Raw genomic sequence first — 24420 nt, forward strand, 5'->3', positions numbered from 1 at the left:
CCTCCAACATTTATATTTTTTTGCTTAACAGGAGTGCAAAAGGCAGAGTGCAAAATTCAGAGGGGTGCAAATCTGAGCACAAAACTCCGAGCGCAAAGTTCAGAGGGGTGCAAATTTCGAAAGATGGCTGCTGTGTGTTCCGCTTTGTGTATTGTTTCAGAAAGTGTGTGTTTAGTAGATTTGCCTTCAAATGTGAACTGAATCGGGCTTCTCCCTACCGCAACACCTGACTCTCCACAGCTTCCATGCGGAGAAGCAAAAGGCACGATCCGAGTTCCAATTTCAGGCAGGCAAAAGCACTCAGAGTGTAATGTAAGGCCAGTGAGGGGTGTGACCTGTGGACAATTGCAAGGGCCAGGTAGAGAGGGCTGGAGGGCCGCATGCCCTCTGCCACCAAGGTCTGAGGTTCTACCACCACTAAGTGGCTTAAACACTAAGACACCTGCAGGGCTTGCAGCCAAGTATTTCTTAGAGGTGCCTCATCCGCTGAGGTCTCTACATCTTAGGAACCGTCGACAACAGACTGAAGGACAATAGCGTTTCCCCAAATAGATCTTTAACTGAAGATGAAGCACCCACTTGGCTTTTAGAGGAGCAGAGGGTTGGTGCACAGTCAGCCAAAACAGCAGGCAGAGAACAGACATCGCTCATATATAGGAAAGCAAGAGGCAGCTTGTATGACCTGTAAGTAACCCTTGCCAGAAGCACAGGGACTTTATAGGCATGTCCCCATTTTTCAACTGTGAAATGTAGGGCACGGGCATCTCTCTTGACGGGGATTTTTTTGGGGGGTGGAGTGCCTCTCACTGTGCTTACGGAACTTGCTGCACCCTCATGATGTTGGTATATCCTGCTCCAGGCCGCCAGCCCGTAACCACGATGACCAAGTCCTCGGACCGCAGGAAACCTCGCACCCGGCCTGGGAAGGGAGAGCGGAAAACGGGATCAGGAAAAGGAAGAAGGGGGTAAGGAGAGCCAGAAGTCCCATTGCGAAACTGTGGGGAAGGCAGTCATCCCCTTCCAGATCATGTGAGCACTGGATGTTCCTGTGAGAGCTGGGGTTTTGTGTTTTTTTTGACCCAAGGGTTCCACACTCTAGGGGAGAGGGTGATCTAACAGGGTTGCTGTCTTGGGCTGGCTGGATGCGGAGGAGCTGGGGAACCCCCCCCCCAAGGGAACCCCCAGGGGGAGAAGGCTCAGAGCCAGAGGAGTGTTGCTGGGATGGCGATGACTGGCCAGAGGGAGCAGGCTGGGAGGAGGAAGTGTCCGAAGATGAAGAGGGAACGGGGTTTAGTGAGCAGGAAGATGCAGTGGCAGAGAGCGGTTCAGACTCAGAGGTAGAAGCAGAGGCTGGAGAGGAGGGGGTGGCCAGGCTGCTAAAGAAGCCAGGGAGTCTCCCCCTCCTGCTGTGTGACCAGCTCCCTTTCTGCCTGCTCCCCCAGAACCCACAGAGAAATGAAGAGGGTGGGGGAAAGAGAGACAAGACAGTGGAGTCTTAGGCTGCTGGGGAAGGAACCAGGAGAGGGGAAGCCTTAGGAAGCAGTGGGCAGGTGGGTGCCTTCAGTCCTCACAACTATCTCATTGGGGCAAGATCTACTGGGGTGGGTTGCTGTGACCACTAGGCCTGCACTTTTTCTTTGAATAAAGAGTTAACTTCACTGACTCCAGGTGTTTCGTTACTTAGCTAATCCTGACTCCGGCTCCTGACGGTCTCATTGCATACTGGAGAAGAATGGAATGGAAAGTGAGTGGTGTTAGGATATTTCCGTTCCACCTTAAAAGGGAGCAGGCTTTGTGAGTCACAGAGTCTGCGTATTTCCTGTTCACAGGATGTTTATGTTTTCAGTTGCTTTCGTTTCTTCCTTCTTGCCTAAGCATACCGATGCAGGCGGTCATGTTTTTCTTTGTTCTGATCAACGCTGAATAAACTTGGAAAAATGCTCTCCTGCTGTGCATCTTTCGCTGTGTGAATTCTGCTGATAGAGTGTGCACCAGCCTAAGAATGTGGCAATCTATACTTGAGGCTTCGTGTCGCTAATTGCTGATACTGTGTGTCTACGGGAGATCGATGGATCGTCCGGCAGCCGGCTTGGGGGCTAAGATGGACTTTGTCTCCCTGGCAGTATCCCAACAAGTGGGTGGGTTTGCCCATTGCAGGATTCCACAGCACTGTGTGTTTGTGTGTGCATGCCACCCTCTCTCTCTGCCACTGTCCAAAGGCCCCCTGACATTAGATGGGGGGCTGTGTTGAGGCCACAGATTTGCCACCGCTTCCTGAAGGAGCTGTCCTCTCAAACACACCCTTCTTGCATAAGCAAGGAGCGAGTTAGGGCTTCTGTCTTTCGCTGAGGCCCTCGAAGGGGCATGCATGAGAAGCTACCATTAAACAGGCACCACATTTCCTGGTGAGAAGTTGCAGCGTCAAGAGGGGCTTGCACCATTTGGATATCTGCCTGCAACAGAGCAGGTAAAAGGCCCAGGAGCCCAGCCAGGGAGAAGAAATGATGGCAGATCCTTGGGCAGGATAGGGTGCTACAGACTCACCAATCTCGATGCCAAACTGCACTCGGCGATCAACATCGTCCGCCCACACCTCCTGGGTGGCCCCACGCCACAGGACTGGGAAGATACCGCGGCTGAGGTGGGCCTGGCGGGCAACCTGCTCATCGCGGGTCACGGCGATGATGAGGGCCCGGGGACGGTAGCGGGACAGCAGCTGAGCAGACCTGAGTTGAGGAAGGGAGCAGGCAGAAGGGTGAGGCAGCAAATCTGGGAGTATTCACGGTGCAGACTCCTTATATCTGTCATTGTTGTGTATTGAGTCAAAGGATTTTATATCTGTATTATTATTATTGTCTGTATTTGCATTAGGGTAAAGTAACTGCCTTTTGGTTCCAGAGGGTACAGCTACTATTGGTTCATTTAAGCTGCTGTATTTGGATCCTCTGTCTTATTGGTTTCCTCCAAAAGGCAGGACTGTGATTGCCTGATATTGTTCCCTCCAAAATGTATCCTTTCTAGCTAGTTCCCTGTCCCTATAAATGTAGCTCTCCCCTCCTCAGTTCTCAGTCTTGTTTGCTTTAATAAAGAAGTGTTACTACAGAACTGTCTCCAGCATATTATGTCAAGAGAGCTGAAATCACAAACCCCACGTCACAACAGTCATTACCAACATTCAGGGTTCCTGAGTGGTCTTCACAGTTATGCTTCTACGACCAGCTACCTTTTTCAGCCTGAGGGCCACATTGCCTTCTGAATGACTTTTCAAGGGCCACCTGTCATTCGTCCCTACCTGAAGGTCCAGCGCCGAGGGCCTTCTGGCGGTTCCCTCACGGCGAGAAGTGAGGTTACAGGGAACCAGGCAGAGGGCCTTCTGGGTAGTGGAACGTCCTCCCGTCAAATGTCAAGGAGATAAACAACTACACGACTTCGAGAAGACATCTGAAGGCAGCCCTTCTTCAGGAAGCTTTTAATGTCTGGTGTTTTATTACGTTTTTATATTTTTCCAGAAGCTACCCATAGTGGCTGGGGCAACCAGGCCCAGACAGAGAGGGGGCCATATGGGCCACTTGGCCCAGGCCTCCGATTCCAAAGGGGGCCTCGATTAGCATATTCACAATTGCAGGGGATGCACTGGGGTGAACACGGAGGCGCAAAGGCAGTGGCGGCAGTGGGCGGATTCCCTGGGGCCATGGCTGGCAGCACGAGAGAAAAGCTTCCCCGGCGTCTGAGGCGGGGCCTGCAATTGGCTCCACAGAGGAGCGCGGTATGGGGGGCACATTATCTACCTGGCCCGGGCCTCTGCCTGGCTCTGCAAGGCCCTGGGGGCAACCCAGTCAAGATGGGCGGCATATAAATAATAAAATTATTATATTATTTGGCCAGGGCAGAGGCAAAAGTGGGTGGAACAACATGGTGGTTTTAACTATCGGTCCCTCTTCACTGCAGACTCTGGAAATTGCAGTTCTGTGAAGGGACTAGGGGGTCTCCTAACACTTCTCAGCCCTCTTCAAGTACAGCCCCCAGAATCCTCTGGGGGAAGCAATGACTGTTTAAATTTATGGTGTGAATGTGCCATAAGTCTATACAGAGTAGACCCATTTAAATGAGTGGATCTATTTTAGCCATGTCTATTAACTTCAGTAGGTCTACTCAAAGAAGGAACACCAGGGCTGGATCTACACGGGCCTGTTTAACGTTATTAGAACGATATTAGATATATCGTTCTGAAACGTCACTGGGCAGACTTGTAAAATAAAGCATTTCTTACCTACGTCAAAACACACTTTACTTAGTGCTAGTTGTGGGTGCTCTGCAGCGGCCTTGGGTGTCACATTTTAATAACATAATTATGAATGTTAAAAGCAGAATGTCATGTGGCCACGTGGTTATCAAAGCCATTCCTTAACCCTTCCTTAACGTTAAACACCACGAGTGTAGATCTGACCCAGGTCCCCATCTCTGCATTAAGGTGATGGGATTCAGGTTGTACAACTGGCTGCTTAACAAACAGGTTGGGGTCCCAGCCACTTTGAGCATCCCACCCTTGACCTCACCTGCCGGATGTCGTGAGGACGATAATGGCAGCTGCGCAGCACTTGAAGGAAGCCTCCACAGCGCCAATGGCTGTCACCTCTGTGGGGTCCTGGCTCAGTGGAGTCAGGCGGCGCAGCTCTTGAAAGAGCTGGTGGTGATACATGGCGGCCTCAGCCTCTCGAGCAATCTGTGCAGGAGGGACATTGACATTAATGCTGTCCATCTGGCCCAATACTGTCTGTTCTGACAGGCAGCATCTCAAGAGGAAGATATTCCCCATCGCTCGCTGCTGGAGATGGAAGGATTTGTCCATTTCAACACTCTTCATTACGGTTTTTTCCCCAATCATACATTTTGCAGAAATTTGCAGTTTGTTTATTTTTCACACCCCACATGAAAATTCATCAGCAGACACATTTTGTTGTGCAGTTTTGACTAATGCACACCTTTTGGCAAGCCATTTCCCCATACCTAATGCATTCTTGTATGTTATTTTCCTGCGTCTCTCCCCTCTGGTGCACACCTCCCACTAAATCATGCATTTTTGTAAACACTGCCTGGGGGAGAGAACCGCATCAAGAAATTCGGAGAAATGTGAATTTTCAAGGATGGCTGTGTATCTGGTTTGCATGTTGTTTCAAAAAGTACAGGTTTAAATGCACACTGTACCAAACTGCTCCCATGTCCCTATTCACTACCTTTGAAAACTGGAGATGCCAGAAGTTGATCCTGTGACTTTTGTCAGACCAAATACAGAGTAGGTGATCTACCCTTTGAGCTATTACCCCATAGTGAAGAAGAAGAAGAGTTTGGATTTGATATCCCGCTTTATCACTACCCGAAGGAGTCTCAAAGCGGCTAACATTCTCCTTTCCCTTCTTCCCCCACAACAAACACTCTGTGAGGTGAGCAGGGCTGAGAGACTTCAGAGAAGTGTGACTGGCCCAAGGCCACCCAGCAGCTGCATGTGGAGGAGCAGAGAAGCGAACCTGGTTCCCCAGATTACAAGACTACTGCTCTTAACCACTACACCACGCTGGCACCAACATCAGGTGTCACATAACTTCCTTGCAAGGTTTATGAAAACAAAGAAGGATGAACACTCAATGGACAGGTTGCTTTGAGCTGCCTTAGGCACATATGATGATGATGATGATGATGATGATGATGCAGATATAACAAAGAAAAAATGAGCAACATCTGCTTATCTTAACATTCTGAATCATACACCAATCCACACATGCACACAACTACATACAGGCAACGGCCAATTGATGTGCATCCGATTGATGTCCAAACATGCACATACACATCACGGAGATCCGGAAGTGGCCAGAAAAGAGGGTGGAACAGGATGGAATGGATTTATGCATGCTCCACCATCATGCGTGATGACCCAGAACACAACCCCCATACATTTGCAGTCTATCAGTCCGCACAGATATCCAAACAAGATTGACAATTATAAGACGTAAGTTCAAATGTGGAAGGGGCAGCAGCTGATTCAGACCACAGAGTAATGGATGGGGGGTGTTTATCCTTCCAAGTTCAAGTGTAAGGGTATCACAGAGCAGGGCCTGGCTGGCTGGCTGGAACCCTGAACAGGAGCACACTCCACACTGCAATATTTTGTTGCAGATCTTGCTTACCACAACCGCTAATTCTTAGTAGATTCTGGTGTTGTTTATTGTTCTGTCATGCTCCCAGCCAGCCAGCCACCCATATATATATGGGGAGAGGTAATTGAAAGGAAGAACCGGATACATACCGCATGCTGCATCCGCACAGCTTCCACAGGATACGCCCCCTTGGCGGTTTCCCCAGACAGCATGATGCAGTCAGCTCCATCCAAAACCGCATTGGCCACATCGCTGGTCTCTGCCCTCGTGGGGCGGGGCTTCTTGATCATGCTTTCCAACATCTGCCAGGGAGAGAGGAAGGAGACTGTAAGTGTGTCCCTTTTCACAGGTCCCTTCACTATAAGTGCTCGTTCTAACATAGCTAATTTTATTTCTATTTTGATTTTTGAAAAAGTTGTGCCAACTTTGCATTTATCAGTATTTTTTTAATGAATAAGAACATAAGAAGAACCTGGCTGCAGGATTAGGCCAATATTTCATTGTTCAGCATCCTCTCTTTTTTGTAAAGTGGTTGGATGAGGCTGATGACCCATTGTGAGATAACCAAGCCTCATCTAACCAGCATGCTTAAGTCTAATTAATGCGTGTAGGGGTTAAGACCATAGAGTAAGCTGTCCCGGCATGCTTAGCAAACTTTGGGAGGAACTAGATAACCAAGCTTTTGTTCCCCTCCAGTCTACCCGAGAAGCTCAGCGCGTCAAGAGGTCTGAGCTGGTTGCTCCAAGCTCAGACCACATGGCTCTCACAAGCCATTCTCAATTTCCTATACCAATAATTTAGGAACTTTAACCACTTTGTAACAGCTACGCTTTAGTGCCTGTGCAACCTATTCTGAAGCACATGAATCCGACCTCTGGAAAGTTGGTAAGTAAACCATTTTTAAAACTTTCCAAGCGTGGGGAATCAGGAAATCACAAGTGTATATTTTAGAGGTCCAACAGCCTATATTTTCACACTTTACTTTGCTGCATATTTTGCAGTTTTAAATCTGTGCTGGGGTTCTCCAACCGAACAGGACTTGCCCCAAACTTGGATCTTGGCACCCAGGAATTCTCATTTCTCCCTATTTTTCCCTTGCAACCAATACTAGTCCAGCATCCTGTTCTTACAAAAGCCAACAAGATGTCTTTGGGAATCCTTCTTCTGCCACTTGTGATTCCCAGCATTCAGAGGCATGTTGCCTCCAACAGTGGAGGTGAGGTGTAAGGACCAAAGATGGTGATGGATCAGGCCAATAGCCCATCTAGTCCTCATCCCTTTTTTTAAAGAATATTGAGAGCCAGAGTGAGAAGTGGTCCACTTTAAACCGCTCTTTTCTAATGGATAGAAAGGATGGTATCTGACTGAACTCCCTGTGGGTACTGCCTCGTGAGGCAGTTGATTTGGACATGGAGACCCCATGTTCAGAGGCAGTCTACCCCCAGTTCCCCTGCTCTCAGCAGCTCACCTGAGTGGCGCAGATGACAGGCTTCCCTGCACGGTTACATCGCCCAATCATCATCTTTTGAGCCAGGAAAACCTTCTCGCTGGGGATCTCAATGCCCAGGTCTCCACGTGCCACCATGATGCCATCGCTGGCTTCCAGGATCTCGTCAAACCTGCCAGGAAGCAGGAAAGGTTGCAATGAGGCCAAATAGAAGCAATAGCAGGGGTTATACAAGGAGGGCTCTCCTGCATGGAGAAATCTAGCTTCTCTCATAGTTGCACCATCAAGTAGGTCCTGAATATTCAGATTCAGACCACTGGGAGATGTTTTATGTCAGGGTGTTTTTATGCCAGGCCCCAGATCCCCCCCTCCCCATTTAAAAAAATTGCTTGCAGGTGCTGCACGCCCAAGTGCTCAAGGTTTTCTACAAAGTCTAGGGGGACATGAGGACTAGGAACGTGCTTCCTTTATGTAAAATGAAAGCTGCTAATTCACAGGATGGCAGATGCGATACCAGATAGCAACCTTTGTGTTGGTTTGATTGATTTATGGATCTTTAAAGGTAAAGGTAAAGGGACCCCTGACCATTAGGTCCAGTCACGGACAACTCTGGGGTTGCGGCGCTCATCTCGCTTTATTGGCCAAGGGAGCCGGCGTACAGCTTCTGGGTCATGTGGCCAGCATGACGAAGCCGCTTCTGGCGAACCAGAGCAGTGCACAGAAACGCCGTTTACCTTCCCGCCAGAGCAGTACCTATTTATCTACTTGCACTTTGACGTGCTTTCGAACTGCTAGGTTGGCAGGAGCAGGGACCGAGCAACGGGAACTCACCCCGTCACGGGGATTTGAACCGCCAACCTTCTGATCGGCAAATCCTAGGCTCTGTGGTTTAACCCACAGCGCCACCCACGTCCCATGGATCTGTAGAGAGGAATATAAATCTACATTGTCATGTTTAAACCCTGAGAATAAGGAATACTTCACCTCTTAACAAAAATGTCCCATGTGCTATGTATTTTTAAAGTGACAATTGATCCAAGAAAGCAGGTTAATCTCCTATTCTCCCGACACACCACAGATGGCTTTATCCTGCTAGCCTAAAATACGCTGGAAATTGACTTGGGGGCAGAAATCTAACCCATGAGACTGTCTATGGCAGGGGTGTGGAGCCCCTTTTGGCCCAAGGGCCACATTCCCTTCCAGGTGTTCTTCTTAGGGCCACATTCCAGTGGTGGGCGGGGCCAGAAGCAAAAGTGGGCGGAGCAACAAATGTTTATTCCCACATCCTTTTCTACTTTCTATCCAGGCAAGCCAGAAACAGTATCAGAGTTCAAGGGCAATTTTCAGCCAGGCAAAATCACCCAAGGAGGGAACATAGCAGAGCAAGTGAGGGGTTGTGGCCTGAGGAGAGTCTTAAGGACCAGATACAGAGGCCTGGAGGGCTGCACCTCCAGTCTACGGGGCCAGGAAAATGTAGAAGCTGGAAATTACCTTTTGACTCCCTCGTGGTTTTCGATCTTGCTGATGATCTTGATGTTGCGGCCCTGCTCTCCCAGAACCTTCCGGATGGCAGCCACGTCGCTGGCCTTGCGGATGAAGGAGGCGAAAACGATGTCGACGCCCTGCTGCAAGCCGAACTGCAGGTCCTGGATGTCTCGCTTGGAGACCGCCGGCAGGTCCACCTCGGCCCCCGGCAGATTCACCCCCTTGTGGCTGCACAGAATCCCACCATTCTCCACCTCTGTGATGCAGCCGTTGGGGCCTATGAGACGGGGTCAGACAAAGCATGGGGAGAAGGCTCATACCAGGACTGAATAAATCACGCAATCTCTGTATCATGACCCATAACCAGTAGTCCAAAAGAAACTCGGTACGAAGACCTACATTGGCTCCCAGTACATTTCCGAGCACAATTGAAAGTGTTGGTGCTGACCTTTAAAGCCCTAAATGGCCTCGGCCCAGTACAGTGGTACCTCGGGTTACATACGCTTCAGGTTACAGATGCTTCAGGTTACAGACTCCGCTAACACAGAAATAGTGCTTCAGGTTAAGAACTATGCTTCAGGATGAGAACAGAAATCGTGCTCTGGCAGCGCAGTGGCAGCAGGAGGCCCCATTAGCTAAAGTGGTGCTTCAGGTTAAGAACAGTTTCAGGTTAAGAACGGACCTCTGGAACAAATTAAGTACTTAACCTGAGGTACCACTGTATACCTGAAGGAGCATCTCCACCCCCATCATCCAGCCCGGACACTGAGGTCCAGCGCTGAGGGCCTTCTTGGTAGTGGCACCCGCCCTGTGGAACGCCCTCCCACAGGATGTCAAGGAAATAAGCAACTATTTGACTTTTAGAAGACATCTGAAGGCAGCCCTGTTTAGGGAAGATTTTAATGTTTGATGTTTTATTGTGTTTTTAATATCCTGTTGGAAGTCACCCAGAGCTGCTGGGGCAGCCCGGCCAGATGGATGGGGTATAAGTAATAAATTATTATTGTTGTTGTTGTTGTTGTTGTTATTGTTATTATTATTATTATATAAAACAATGCTGAACAGAGAACCATAACACACTCCCTGGTTCTGTTGGCCCCCAAAAATGGAGCTTTTGCCGAAATTCCCCCTGGAATTCCGGATGTTACAAGGAAACTCCGGAAGTATGGCAACCCTAACTTCATGCAGCCACCTCAATTGCTGTTTCTGGGAACAAGGATCTGTTGCCCAGTAGCCACTATATCAGAGGTGTCCAAACTTTTTTCAAAGAGGGCCAGATTTGATGAAGTGAAGGGCCGTGAGGGCCGACCAGAGGACCAACCAAAGTTGTTGAGGTTTGAAGTTGTTGTGCTTTTTTATGATTTTACCCCAGAATTGTTGAGTTTTTAGGGTTGAGGTTGTTGAGGGTTTTTTTACCCCAGCCAATAAACTGCCACAGGGGCTGGATTAAACTGACCAGCAGGCCGGATTAGGCCCCTGAAACGGACATTAGACATGCCCCCAGGCCTTATCAGGGAGGGTGCTGTCCAGGGTGCTGAATTAGCAGGAGTGGACAGCAGAGACAGGTGTCACTGCATACCTGGCTTCCTGGGAAGGAGAGAGGTGAGAAGGGAAGCACATTGCAGGTGCAACCGCAGAGCAAACCCAATGCTCCCAACAGTGCAACCACACAGAGACCACCACCTCTGCCGCCTCGCCCTTCTCCCTGCTGGTAAGCAGCCGTGACACTGCTGCTGGGAGGCCAGGTACCTATCCCCACCTAACCCACTTGTCAGGGAGTGGCTGGGTAATGATATAATAATAATAATTTATTATTTAAACTCCGCCCATCTGGCTGAGTTTTCCCAGGCACTCTGGATGGCTCCCAATCGAGTGTTAAAAACAATACAGCGTTAAATATTAAAAACTTCCCTAAGCAGGGCTGCCTTCAGATGTCTTTTAAAGATAAGATGGCTGCTTATTTCCTTCACATCTGAAGGGAGGGTGTTCCACAGAGAGGGTGCCACTACCGAGAAGGCCCTCTGTCTGGTCCCCTGTAACCTCACTTCTCGCAATGAGGGAACAGCCAGAAGGCCCTCGGCACTGGATCTCAGTGTCCGGGCTGAACGATGGGGGTGGAGACGCTCCTTCAGGTATACAGGATGAAGAGGAGTGGTGGAAGCTGCCTGACCAAGACCCCCCCTAGGGGAAGCACAGAGGGAAATGATTTGGATCCTGGTGGTGGGAAACCTGCCACACCCCAGAGCAGCGGAAGAGCTGGGAAGTACTGGAGGCTGGGAGTTTGGAGGAGGATGAAGAGGAGGAAACAGGGAGGTTCCCCAGCAGGGCAGAGATAGGAATCAGACTCGGCCGCTCCACCACAGAGCCACCCAGACAGCTTTTTCTGCTGACAGCCTGCAACCCCCCACTCCCAGAACAAGGCGTCTATTGCACTTTACGGAGCAGAGAGCCAGGCAGAAACAGAGATGGTCCCACAGGGAGGTTAGGCTGGCCTCGACCACAGCCAGGGCTTTGTCGGCTGTGGCCCCGATCTGGTGGAACACTCTGTCACAAGAGACTAGGGCCCTGAGGGACTTGACATCTTTCTGCAGCGCCTGCAAGACAGAGCTGTTCCACCAGGCCTTTGGCCAAGGCACAGTCCGACCCCCTCCTTCGGTAATCCTCACAGAACTCTAGCCCAATGGTTGCCATTAATTTGATTTTGAATTGATTTTAGAATGGATTGATTTTAGAATGCTGCGTTACTTTTATTGTTGTTAGCCACTCTGAGCCCGCCTTCAGCTGGGGAGGGCGGGATATAAATAAAAAAAAATTATTATTATTATTATTACTCGGGCTTGCTGTAAACAGAGGAAGGGGCCTGACACAGAGGGATAAGGAGTGAAGGGGGGAGTTAGAAAGCCAGTCCGCTCAACTGCTTCATCTACACAGGAGCAACCCTTAGGAGTCTCTACGTGTTCTCTGTTCTGCTTGCCTCATAAAGAAACTAACTGTAAGTTAGCCAGTGTTTACTATCTTTCTCTGAAAGAGGTGCCAGGCTGAGGCATAAGAAAGATGGAGACCAAAGATATGTAACCACTTGAAAGAAACAATTAGGCCTAGGATTAAAATGGAATTAAATTTATAAATAAGAAAATGTACGATAAGGAAAGCTATGTAATATGATTAGGACTGTGATATGGTCTTTTGAAACACTGATATTGGAAACTGCTACATATAATTACTAAGAAATTCTGATGGAAGAGATTCGAGGAAGTCAAATACTATGTCTATGAAGATGGATGGCACTTAATTTTAATTAATTAAGTGGTAATATGTTGTATGTATCTTTTTTCTTTTTTCTCTTTTTCTCCTATTTTTTGTTTGTCTTTATTATTGTTAATCTTTTCTTTTTTATTATGTTTATTTACTGAAAATAATAAATATTATTTGGGGGAAAAGAAAGATGGAGACCACCCACCTCAGCAGCGAGAGGCGAAAGCGTGGGCTTCCCATCCACAGAAAGGGGAGAAGGGTACTTACGGATTTCCTTGACCAGCAAGGAGATGAGGCCGTCGTCAATGAAGATCCGTCCTCCGACTTTGATGACTTTGGGCAAGTTGACATAATCCAGCCAGACGGTGTTCTGGTCGCAGCACTCCCGGAAGGCTGGGTCTGTCGTAACCGTCACCCGCGATCCTTTCACCAGTTCCACTTCTTGGTCCACGCCCTGCAGAAGGAGGCCACACCCACGTGAGCAGTTATTTCTTAAGAACAAAGGGAACACCTTTGACTTTTAAAGCCCTATGCTGCCTAGGACCCACGTACCTACAGGACCCCACCTCTCCTGATATCCCCCGCGGAGGACGTTAAGGTCCACAAATGACAACACCTTGGAGGTCCCAAGTCGCAAGGTGGTTAGATTGATCTCAACTAGGGCCAGGGCCTTTTCAGTACTGGCCCCGACTTGGTGGAACGCTCTGTCACAAGAGACTAGGGCCCTTCCGGACTTGACATATTTCTGCAGGGCCTGCAAGGCAAAGCTGTTCCGCCTGGCCTTTGGTTTGGACTCAGTCTGACCCTTATGTTTCCCTCCCCTTATGGTTTTGATCTATGGGCTACTATTAAAATGAGGCTGCATTTTAAATTATATTTTAACCTGTATTTTAAATTGGTTTTTTTTTTAATTGTAATTACTGGTGTTAGCTGCCCTGAGCCCGGTTCCAGCCAGGGAGGGCGGGATATAAATAAAAATTTAATACTACTACTACTCCTATTAAACTATTGATTAGGGCTGCATTTTTTAATTTCAGAACCAGCTGATTTTGCTCTACTGTTAGGGTGCTCCAGGGATTCAGGCAGGGAATACTTCCAGCCCTGGCTGGAATCATTGGGGATCGAATCTGGGGCCTTCTGCATGCAGAGTATATTGGCAGGTACTGGCTGGATGAGTAGTGGGGCTGCCTGCCCAAGAGCCCCCCAGGGAGGACACAGAAGAAGAAGATTTAGACCCCGGCTGTCATGAATGAGCCAGCTCCCAGGGAAAGTTTGCAACCAGCTCCTAGTGAAGGGAATAGCCAGGAAGAGAGAGGGTGAACTGCAAGACAGGAATGTCAACTGATAGCAGAGTGGTGGAGAATCAGCCGGCAGCTTGCCAGCACACCAATGAAGGACAAAATGCAGGGGCTAGAAACGGAAGCAGCTCAGAGAGCAGGAAGGACCACGGAAGTACTGTTTCAGAGAATGAGGAAGGGGTGGGAGCTAACCCCCTTAGTCCAAAGTCTAGGCATATGGGGGGGGTCTTAAAGACAGAATACATCACAAGAGGAAGTTCGGCTGTTTCTGGTCTTTCCAGAAACACCCTTCTTAGAAGGGACATCTTTGATTTATAGGCGGATGGCTGTGATGGCCGCTCCAGTGAACTCTGTTTTTGCAATAAATCTTCTTCTTAATTAACTACGCCCGTTTGTTATCAAGACTCCCTGACACCGGGTCATGGTGATGGGACCCTGAGGAACAGTCTGAGGAAGCGACAAGCTGGGAGGGGCTAGAAGGAGCAGGAGTTTTGAGAGATGAATGGGGGTCAGGAGGAGGAAGCCCTTCCAGGACAGAGCTGGAGGCTGAGAGTCTCAGTGTGAGCACAGACTCAGAGAGAGAGGAGTCAGAGGTTGCCCCTTGCTACCCAGCAGCGGGGCAGTCCCAGTCCTGCTGGCTCACCTCCCTCTCTGACACCCCACCTGAGGAGAGTCCTGCACGTTGCTGAGCAACAGGCCAGACAGGAATAATAATCATCATTATTTATTTATTTATTCATTCATTCATTCATACATACACCGCCCATCTGGCTGGGCTTCCCCAGCCACTCTGGACGGCTTCCAACAAAATATTAAAATACAGTAATGCATCAAACATTAAAAGCTTCCCTAAACAGGGCTGCCTTCAGATGTCTTCTAAAAGTCTGGTAGTTGTTGTTCTTTTTGACATCTGGTGGGAGGGTGTTCCCCAGGGCGGGTGCCACCACCGAGAAGGCCCTAAGCCTGGTTCCCTGTAACAGCCTAGTCTGTTATAACCAAGACAGCCAATGGCAAACATTTATTTCATGGGGCAACTACCCAAATATTGAACCACTCATTCCCAATCTTACCCCTTTGACCACACCGGTGCGGATCTCCGGGCCTTTGGTATCCAGGGCAATGGCCACCGGTCGGTAGAAGAGCGGGTTGGAGGCAAAACTCTCCGTTGCTTTCCGGATATTCACAATGGATCCTGCATGGTACTGAAAGAGAACACAGTGGTGGTGGTGGTGGTGGGGAGTCAGTGGATCCTTTCCTCATTCACTGAAGAAGGGGGAATCTGACTTCAGAGTCGCGGCACCCAACCCCTGAGCACGGAGCCCAAGGTGTAGAGACAGATGCAGGGCTGGATCTGAGTCAGGGCTCGGAGCTGGAGAGGAGGGGGGCCAAGAGGCAGAGATGGGTCAGGCTGGTGAAGAATCACAGGGGTCTCCCCCTCCTTCTGCCACAAACTTCCCTCTCCCCCAGTTCCCCAGAACCAGAAGAGGCATGAAAAGGGTGGGGGAGATTTTGGCTTTGCACAGACACAGTCTCCAATTGCTTGGGGAAAACTCTGGAGAGGAGGGGGCTTAGGCAGCTGTGGGGAGCTGGGGACTCTCAGCAACTGCTGTGGGAATGTTCAGGGATGCAGGAGAGGATATATTGTCTGATTATATCCTTATCCTTGTGCTGACAAGTTCCACAATTTCAGCAGAGTAACATTCCCTTCTTTTAAATTTGCAGCGGATGTGTTTTGCTCAGGCTCGCTAAAGCCTCTATAATACCTGTTCTGGTATTTTTCCCTTATTCCCTCATAAAAGATAAGACACAACACAGTCTTCTATAAAAGTATAAAAAGAGTTTACTCACATTCTGTTCACATTCAGATCCCAGAAGGCAGACTTAGCTTAATGTAGTAACATACACTTGGAATCTATCTCATAAGAAGACAGTCCCTTTGTCTTCTCTTGGCTGGAAGCCAAGAGGGCATCTTTGGCTTAGTAGATGTTGTTTCTTCGATGCATGTGGTGAAAGAGAGAGAGATGGCTGCCCTGCCCTGTGCTTTTGTCATTACCTGCACAGGTGAGGCCACACCCACCTCTAGTCACATGCTGAGGAAGTCTGTCCCAGTCCAGAAGGAAACAGGAAGTTTTCCTGCTGGCTGGACAAACATTCCTCCCCATGTGCAAACATGTTCACTCTAGGAATGTTGTACTTGACTGCTCTTGTGTTTCATATCCTACAACTGCTTCATGGGGGCAAGACCTGCCAGGGATGAGTTGCTGCGCTCATTAGGCCTGACACTGTTTTTGCTAATAAAGAGTTAACTCCAACTAGCTTGGTGTGATTTACTGCTGGCTCGCTCCTGTCAAGGAGGGAGTCTGGAGGCCGAGGCCTAAAATGCCTCAGTCCATGTCCTAGATTTGTTGGCGCAAGTGGCTCAACTCGGAGCTGTCCATTGGTCCAGGAACCTACAGCTTTCCCTGTGGGATCCGGCATCAGACCAGGACATGACACCCCACTCTCTTGGGGAAGGAAATGGCTTAATACTCAATACCTCGTGCGAGCCGTGCGAAAAGTTCAGCCGTGCAATGTTCATTCCAGCCTTGATCATCTCACGGAGCATTTCCACCGAGCGGGAAGCAGGGCCTGAAAGAGGAGACGGGGAGCTATGGGTCGCTGGGACAAAGAACCATATTGACACATCCTCCCTCAGCTCTTGCCCCCAATGTCACCAGGCCAGTGGCTAAAGTAAAGGTAAAGGGACCCCTGACCATTAGGTCCAGTCGTGACCGACTCTGGGGTTGCGGCGCTCATCTCACTTTATTGGCCAAGGGATCCGGCGTACAGCTTCCAGGTCATGTGGCCAGCATGACTAAGCCACTTCTGGCGAACCAGAGCAGCGCACGGAAATGCCGTTTCCCTTCCTGCCGGAGCAGTACCTATTTATCTACTTGCACTTTGACGTGCTTTCGAAGTGCTAGGTGGGCAGGAGCTGGGACCGAACGACGGGAGCTCACCCCATCGTGGGGATTCGAACCACCGACATTCTGATCAGCAAGCCCTAGGCTCTGTGGTTTAACCCACAGCGCCACCCGCGTCCCTCGCCAGTGGCTACATCCTGTCAAATGACCCAACTCCGTCTTTAACAGGAATCGTTCATTTTCCCCAAATGCCCCAGGGGAAGTGGGGGTGCTATGTGTGCACATAAGTACACAGGGACCACCTTTCTGGCTGAATATCCTGTTTCCAACAGAGGGCAGCCAAATGCTGCCAGGAAGCTCACAGGCAAGCCATGAACCCTGTTTGCCTTTCTCCAATAATTCTCATTCTCTGATTTGCTGCCTCTAGCTATGGACTTTCCATTTTGCTGTGCTGGTTAGCATTCCTCTTCTGCCTCCTCTTCTATCATCAATTGGTCTGATTTTTCGCTTAGAGCACCGCCACAGTTTGTGGCAGTAAATTCCAGGAGTTAGGGGTGTGTTGAGTGCGGAGGTATTTATTTTTGATCGCAAGGAATCTTGCCCCCCTCCCCTTAAATGAAAAACATAAGAGCATAACATAAGAAAATGAGAGCCTTATGGAAGACGCCAGAGAGACATCTCGTCCAGCATCCTGTTCTCACAGTGGCCAACCAGATTCTTGTGGTAAACCTGGAAGCAGGATTAGAACACAAGACCACTCTCCCCTCCTGCAGGGTCCAGCAAGTAGTATTCAGATGCATTAGAAGGCAGAGCATAGGCACCATGGCTAGCAGCCATTGCTATCTATCTATCTGTCTATCTGTCTATCTATCTATCTATCTATCTATCTATCTATCTATCTATCTATCATCTATCTATCTATCTATCTATCTATCATCTGCCTATCATCTATCTACAGTATCTATCTATCATCTATCTATCTGTCTATCTATCATCTATCTCTATCTCTATCTATATCTGTCTGTCTGTCTGTCTATCATCTATCTATCTATCATCTATCTATCTATCTATCTATCTATCTATCTATCATCTATCTATCTATCTATCATCTATCTATCTATTATCTATCTATCTATCTATCTATCTATCTATCTATCTATCATCTGCCTATCATCTATCTACAGTATCTATCTATCATCTATCTATCATCTATCTATCTGTCTATCTGTCTATCTATCATCTATCTCTATCTATATCTGTCTGTCTATCTATCTATCTATCTATCTCTCTATCTATCATCTATCTCTATCTATATCTGTCTGTCTATCTATCTATCTATCTATCTATCAATCATCTATCTATCTATCTATCTATCTATCATCTATCTATCTATTCTGCATCAAAATAACACACTTTTCGCAACAATAAACAATCAGCTTTAAACTCTGATAAATTCAAGACACACAAATATTTCTCATCCCTCCAGCATAATTTATCCTACCGTTTCCTATTTTGCAAAAGTGTTTTTTAATTTTTTAATCCCTGGGAGGGATGATTCCTTATGCAGCGGACCAACCCTGACGCTAAATACAGCAGAACTTCGGTTTTCAATCGTCTCAGAATTGAACGTTTCAGCTTTTGAACGCTGAAAACCTAGAAATAACTGCTTCAGTTTTCAAACAATTTTTTGAAGCCGAACATGTCACGTGGCCTCTGTTTGGAGTTTCCCTATTGTTACTGAGGCTTCCATACTGAGTTTTTGGTTTCCGAATGTTTCGGAAGTCGAACGGTCTTCCAGAACGAATTACTTTCGAAAACCGAGGTTCCACTGTACTATAGAAATTTTATTGAGCTTGTGAGATTTCAACATGCCTGGGCCATGTGCACCCAGTCCTATATTCACAATTCACTAGAATTCACTAGATTCCCTGCAGCTCTTCTGCAGGGCAGGTGAGAGAAGCACGTCAGCCAAGGAGCAGTGCCATACCAATGGTGCAGACGATTCCTGTGCTGCGGGCGGCGATGGGCTCCGAGTCAATGTCCAGCAGGCAGAGGTGTTCCAGGAAGGTGTCCGCCATGGACGCTGGCAGCTGGTGCTTCTGGAAGAAAGCAGTGCCCAGCTCCTGGGTGAGGCTGGCCATGTCGTCTGGGAGAATCGAGATGCTACCTGAGAGCAGGGGGTGGGGGAAGGAAGAATCACTCCTGAATGCAAGCTCTGGGCAGGAAGGCAGACGGACGCGTCACGGCAGCGCTTGCAGATCACGGCGCAGCCTCATGGTCAGAGCATGATGCGCTCTCCACACCCACCTCCGTTCCACCTGCTGGAGAGGCCCAGCCAGCAGCCCCTTCTACCCGTCCCTTCCTCCCCAGGCCTAGCCCAGACGCACCCTCCATCTTCGCACGCCTCCCTCTCAAAGCTTCCCGGCTTCGCTCCAGGCCCAGGTAGACTCTACCCCGACTGCCAGGCCTCCAGGCCTCCCCTCACCCAGCCACCCCAGCCCTCTCCCTGGTTAAAGAGTTACCAGCTCGGTTCTAAGTCCACAATATCTGCTTGGTGGTTGGTGTACAAAGCCAGCAATTGCTCCCCATTATTATTGCTATTACAGCGGTACCTCGGGTTACATACGCTTCAGGTTACACACACTTCAGGTTACAGACTCCACTAACCCAGAAATATTACCTCGGGTTAAGAACTTTGCCTCAGGATGAGAACAGAAATCGTGCAGCGGAGGCACAGAAGCAGCAGGAGGCCCCATTAGCTAACGTGGTGCTTCAGGTTAAGAACAGTTTCAGGTTAAGAACAGACCTCCAGAATGAATTAAGTTCTTAACCCGAGGTACCACTGTATTATCAGGTTATGACGGATTGAGCTGAGGAGACTGATCGCGGGTCCAGCAGTCAAGGAGGTGGTTTCTGTGCATGCTCTAGAGGAAACTGAGGGGCAGGTGGGGCCTGACAGCCTGTGGCTCCTAGACAGTGCTATTTTTCCACAAAAAGAGGTGTTGGAACGCACATAAACACCTCCCTCTTTCTCTCAGCCCACCTGAGAGGTGCTGGAACTGAGTTCTGGTGAGTTCCAGCTGGGGAAAAAAGCTCTGCTCCTAGAAGCTGTCAGCATGCAACAGGAGCCACACCCCGGAAACGGCTTCGACTGGCCGGCTAAACCAGGTGAGGGGAGCCAATGGATCTCAAACCCTTGATGAGTTAGGGAAGGTGGGAATCATCAACCTGGGATGGGAGCCCATCTAAGAGAAGGAAAACTCTGATCCTAAATCTCTCCTGCCTTGTGGGATGTCTTCAGGAGAAGAAAGAGCTCAGGAATTAACCTTACACAAATCCAGAGTGGACTCCCTAAGACGGTTGGATGGCGCCTTGTAAGCCTCTTTCAGCAACTCCTGCAGCCAAGATGGCGCCAAATGTCTTGCTCTGCTTTCCTTTGGACCACATCAGCGATGCTAAGAAGGGGGTCTTGTCATCTGGGCAGCCCAGGATCCCCATACACCCTGCCATGCTTCCACCCCAGAGAGCCCTCTTCAGTGCTGCTATTGCAGAGGTTTGACTCCACCCCCAGAGGCATACTCCATTGTCTCTTGAGACAGACAGATGCCAACAATAGCCTATTTTATTATTATTATCCAGTGCTTCCAGACTGCAGCTTATTTTGGGGGGTGAGGTCAATCAAATACAGTGGTACCTCGGGTTAAGTACTTAATTCATTCTGGAGGTCCGTTCTTAACCTGAAACTGTCTTTAGCCTGAAGCACCACTTTAGCTAATGGGGCCTCCTGCTGCTGCCGCGCTGCTGGAGCACGATTTCTGTTCTTATCCTGAAGCAAAGTTCTTAACCCGAGGTACTATTCTGGGTTAGCGGAGTCTGTAACCTGAAGCGTATGTAACCCAAGGTACCACTGTACTTAATTCGTTCTGGAGGTCCATACTTAACCTGAAACTGTTCTTAACCTGAAGCACCACTTTAGCTAATGGGGCCTCCTCCTGCTGCTGAGCAACCAGAGCATGATTTCTGTTCTCATCCTGAAGCAAAGTTCTTAACCTGAAGCACTATTTCTGGGTTAGCGGAGTCTGTAACCTGAAGCGTATGTAACCTGAGGTACCACTGTACTGGCTTAATGCAAGGGAAGGCCCATAGCTCAGTGGTAGAGCATTTGCCTGGTGTGCAGAAGGTTCCAGGTTCAATCCCCGGCCTCTCCAGGTAGGGTTGGGGGAGATTCCCTGCCTGAAACCCTGGAGAGCTGCTGCCAGTCAGTGCAGACAGCTCTGAGCTAGATGGAACTATCCTTTGACTCAGCTTCCTATGTTCCATCATGCTTTCAACGCTGCTTAGTGCTCTTGCGCAGTAAATCCACCCTTCCCAGACTTTTTGCGAGCAGTGAAAAATAACAGCATACACTAACACAGTCGGACCTCGGAAGTCAAACGGAATCTGTTCCGGAAGTCCGTTCGACTTCTGAAACGTTCGGAAACCAAAGCGGGGCTTCTGATTAGCCGCAGAAGCCCCGTCGGACGTTCGGAAACCAGAACGCTCACTTCCAATTTTCGATTGTTTGGGAGCAGGAATGTTCAACTCCCAAGGCGTTCGGGAGCCAAGGTACGACTGTACTGACATTGCCCCACACAGTGCCGGGAAATAAATAAATATCGGATTCTTTCAGAAAGTGCAAATTATGCAGATTTGCCTTTCGGTGCAAATCGAATTCCCAGCCCACAGCTAGTCATGAAAGGCTGAGCTATTTCTCTTCACATTGCTGCATTTCTTCACCACCAGGGAGAGAAATACGTGTGGCATTTTCCAGCTACCTTCAACAGCCTTGGGTGCTAGGGCATTGCATTTTAGACCTGTGTGCGTTGTGTGAAAGGGGAGCCGCTATTTGCTCCCTGATGACTCAGGCACAAAATATCCCGGGCCCAGCCCTGAGCTGCTGTTGCCTAAAGGCCTAAGCTGCCTTCTACAGATACAGATTGGACCTGGCATCTTCAAATATCTTCGGCTGTCGCAGGGTAGAGGGAGCAAGCTTGTTCTCTCCTGCTCCTCTGGAGGTCAGGACTCAAACCAACGGCTTTAAGCTACAAGAAAGGAGATTCTGACTATGCATAAAGGGAAAACCTTTCTGACAGTCAGAGCTGTTCGATCATGGAAAAGGTCTCCCTCTGGAGGTTGTGGACTCTCCTTCCTCTGAGGTTTCTAAAGCAGCGGTTAGATGGCTATCTGTCCTGGATACTTTAGCTGAGATTCCTGCATTGCAAGCGGTTGGACTCCATGATCTCCGAGGTCCCTTCCAAATTCCACAATTCTATACATGCTAAGCATGCACTCCCCTGCACTGAGTTATGGTCCTTCCTGCCCTTGTGGTTCTGAATTAAACAGGAACCCGGGAAGCCACGTTAGACAGAGCCAGTTCGTCTATCTAGCTCAGAACGAGCTACATTGATGGGCAGCAGCTGTCCAGAGTTTCAGGCAGGGGACAAATTCCAAGCCCTACCTGGCGACGATGGAGATCTTTATGCAAAGTAGATGCTCTACCCCAGGGGTCAGCAAACCTTTTCAGCAGGGGGCCGGTCCGCTGTCCCTCAGACCTTGTGGAGGGCCGGACTATATTTTGGGGAAAAAATAATGAACGAATTCCTATGCCCCACAAATAACCCAGAGATGCATTTGAAATAAAAGCGCACGTTCTACTCATGTCAGAACATGCTGATTCCCAGACCATCCGTGGGCCGGATTTAGAAGGCGACTGGGCCGGATCCGGCCCCCGGGCCTTAGCTTGCCTACCCATGCTCTTCCCCTACTGAGCTACCCAAAAGTAGACTAGGCCTAGGGCAACCTCCTCTGGATCTAAGAGCATCTCTTGCACATTCTCTGCCTCCGGACAACACCCCTGCAGGCCGACTGTGAGGTCTCGCACCAGAGCATGGCAGGAGAGAAGTTGTATACCCACCCTCCTTGCCGTTTCCTCCTTCAGCTTTTTTTCTGGCCTCTGCTCGCAGCTGCAGGGAGAACAAGGAAGAGAGGCTGTTTGGCTTGCGACGGCTTTAGGCCAGCCCCTTCAAAGTGGGGAGGCCTTCAGCCCAGCAGCAAAACCGGCAGCCACACCCTGCTGGAGACTGCGCCAAACAACCAGGCCTCACATCCTTCCTGAAAGGCTGCTTTTTTTTTTTCTGGCCCCAGGGCTAGATCTCAAGATTCCCGGCTGCCCCACAACAACGGCAGCAATTGTAACAGTTCCTCCTGTGTTTGCAACCGGCACTCCTCTGAATTTTGCAGTGCCTTTCTCTTGCAGAGTAGTGTGTACAATAACACATGGGAGTAAGGAAATCCGGGCATATGTAAGTGAAAATAGAAGGGGGAGTATTACATTACAGTAAACGGCTTTGCCAAAAAGCATATTAGGGAAATTTGCATTAAAGATATGGAGATGAATTTTGCACTAAATTGTCGGTTGACTTTCACGAAGATTCTTCATTTTAAAGAAAAATATTGCAGAATGACCTGGAAATGTGAAGACCCGAACCTGAGGCTGGAAAAGTGAGAAAATGAGAGGAACTGGAACTACAGCTCCCAGAATCCTTTGGGGGAAAGTCATGACAGTTTGAAGTGGCATCGTAGTGCTTAAAAGGCATAGTAGGAATGCAGTCTAAATAGCGCGAGTAGATGCATCTTCACCACAGCTTATTCTGGGAAAGCTGCAGAGGACACACAAGTACAGTAGGAAGGGAAAAGGCACACACACAACATTCTATATAACTGAGTTGGTATCTTCTTGGCTCATAAATTCCCCCCCCCGCCCCTAATTACCTCTATTACATGGGTAGGCAAACTAAGGCCCGGGGGCCGGATCCGGCCCAGTCGCCTTCTAAATCCGGCCCACAGAAGGTCCAGGAATCAGCATGTTTCTACATGAGTACAATGTGTCCTTTTATTTAAAATGCATCTCTGGGTTATTTGTGGGGCATAGGAATTTGTTCATTTCTCCCCCTTCAAAATATAGTCTGGCCCCCCCACAAGGTCTGAGGGACAGTGGACCGGCCCCCTGCTGAAAAAGTTTGCTGACTCTTGTTCTATCCGATACAAGCACTGGCACCAGCTTGGGATTATGGGTGACAGTGGCGCATGTCACATGATGTCGTGATGTCACATGACATCGCACACCCTGTGAGGCTTCAAACATGACCTTCACTCTCCCAGAAGTTGTGTCTGAGGCCATGCAGGGTGGGTGCTGGGCACCCACACCAACAAAAAATTGTGGGTGCCCGGGCCCCCAGGGCTCCCTGGAGTTGGTGCCAGGGGATGCAAATATGTTAAATAATCACAGCTTCCCCCAGAGAATCCTGGGAGATGTGGTTTGTTATGGTGCTGAGATCCCCGTTCCCCTCACAGAGCCCATAGTTCCCTGGGAAGAGGTTTTAATTGTTAAAGCACTTTGGGAACTGTAGCTCAGAGAGAGGACTGAGGACCTCCTAGCAATTCTCAGCATCCTTAACAAACTACAGTTCCCATAATACTTTTTTGGGAGGAGCCATGACTGTTTAAAGTGGTATCATAGGGCTTTAAATGTATGGTTTGAATGTGGCCTCAGGAAGCCTTAAATTAATTCCATCAGCAAACTGCTGCTCCCTCTTGTGGTTGAAGCCGAAAGAGATTTCTTTCTTCCCCTCACTCCACCAAAACCATTTCTAGTCTACAGCTGGAGGCCCCTCCCATACCTCTGCCTTATTAGGTGAGCCCAAGGAGGTGTGGAAGAGAAATTTGGTTTGCTTTGCCATTTCCTATGAGCACCTCTAGGAACCACAAACAAACCGAAGCACAACCGTCCTTCTCTAAATTTCGCAGCGCAATTCTCCCGCCAAAGAACGCACACGAAA

General features: G+C 49.0%; 1 protein-coding gene and 1 non-coding gene across 3 annotated transcripts; one reads left to right on the top strand and one right to left on the bottom strand.

The window, feature by feature from the left end:
* Nucleotides 1-539: 539 nt before the first annotated feature.
* PKLR (pyruvate kinase L/R) lies at nucleotides 540-22698 on the bottom strand. 2 transcript variants are annotated; one of them, XM_053368857.1, is made up of 11 exons: nucleotides 22497-22698; nucleotides 18531-18710; nucleotides 16177-16268; nucleotides 14711-14842; nucleotides 12610-12796; nucleotides 9094-9364; nucleotides 7624-7774; nucleotides 6305-6457; nucleotides 4557-4723; nucleotides 2545-2726; nucleotides 540-919 (listed from the first exon to the last, which is right to left on the bottom strand). In XM_053368857.1, exons 2-11 carry the CDS (start codon nucleotides 18682-18684, stop codon nucleotides 813-815), a joined length of 1596 nt encoding a protein of 531 aa, XP_053224832.1. In that variant the 5' UTR covers nucleotides 18685-18710; nucleotides 22497-22698; the 3' UTR covers nucleotides 540-812. The 2 variants fall into 2 exon arrangements, with proteins under 2 accessions (XP_053224832.1, XP_053224831.1); XM_053368856.1 differs by lacking the exon at nucleotides 22497-22698 and adding an exon at nucleotides 18931-19029.
* TRNAT-GGU (transfer RNA threonine (anticodon GGU)) lies at nucleotides 20676-20751 on the top strand. The gene has a single exon. It is a non-coding gene; the product is annotated as a tRNA-Thr (tRNA).
* Nucleotides 22699-24420: the final 1722 nt, after the last annotated feature.

Source organism: Podarcis raffonei, chromosome 16 (genome assembly GCF_027172205.1).
Source record: "Podarcis raffonei isolate rPodRaf1 chromosome 16, rPodRaf1.pri, whole genome shotgun sequence".
Lineage (NCBI taxonomy): Eukaryota > Metazoa > Chordata > Lepidosauria > Squamata > Lacertidae > Podarcis > Podarcis raffonei.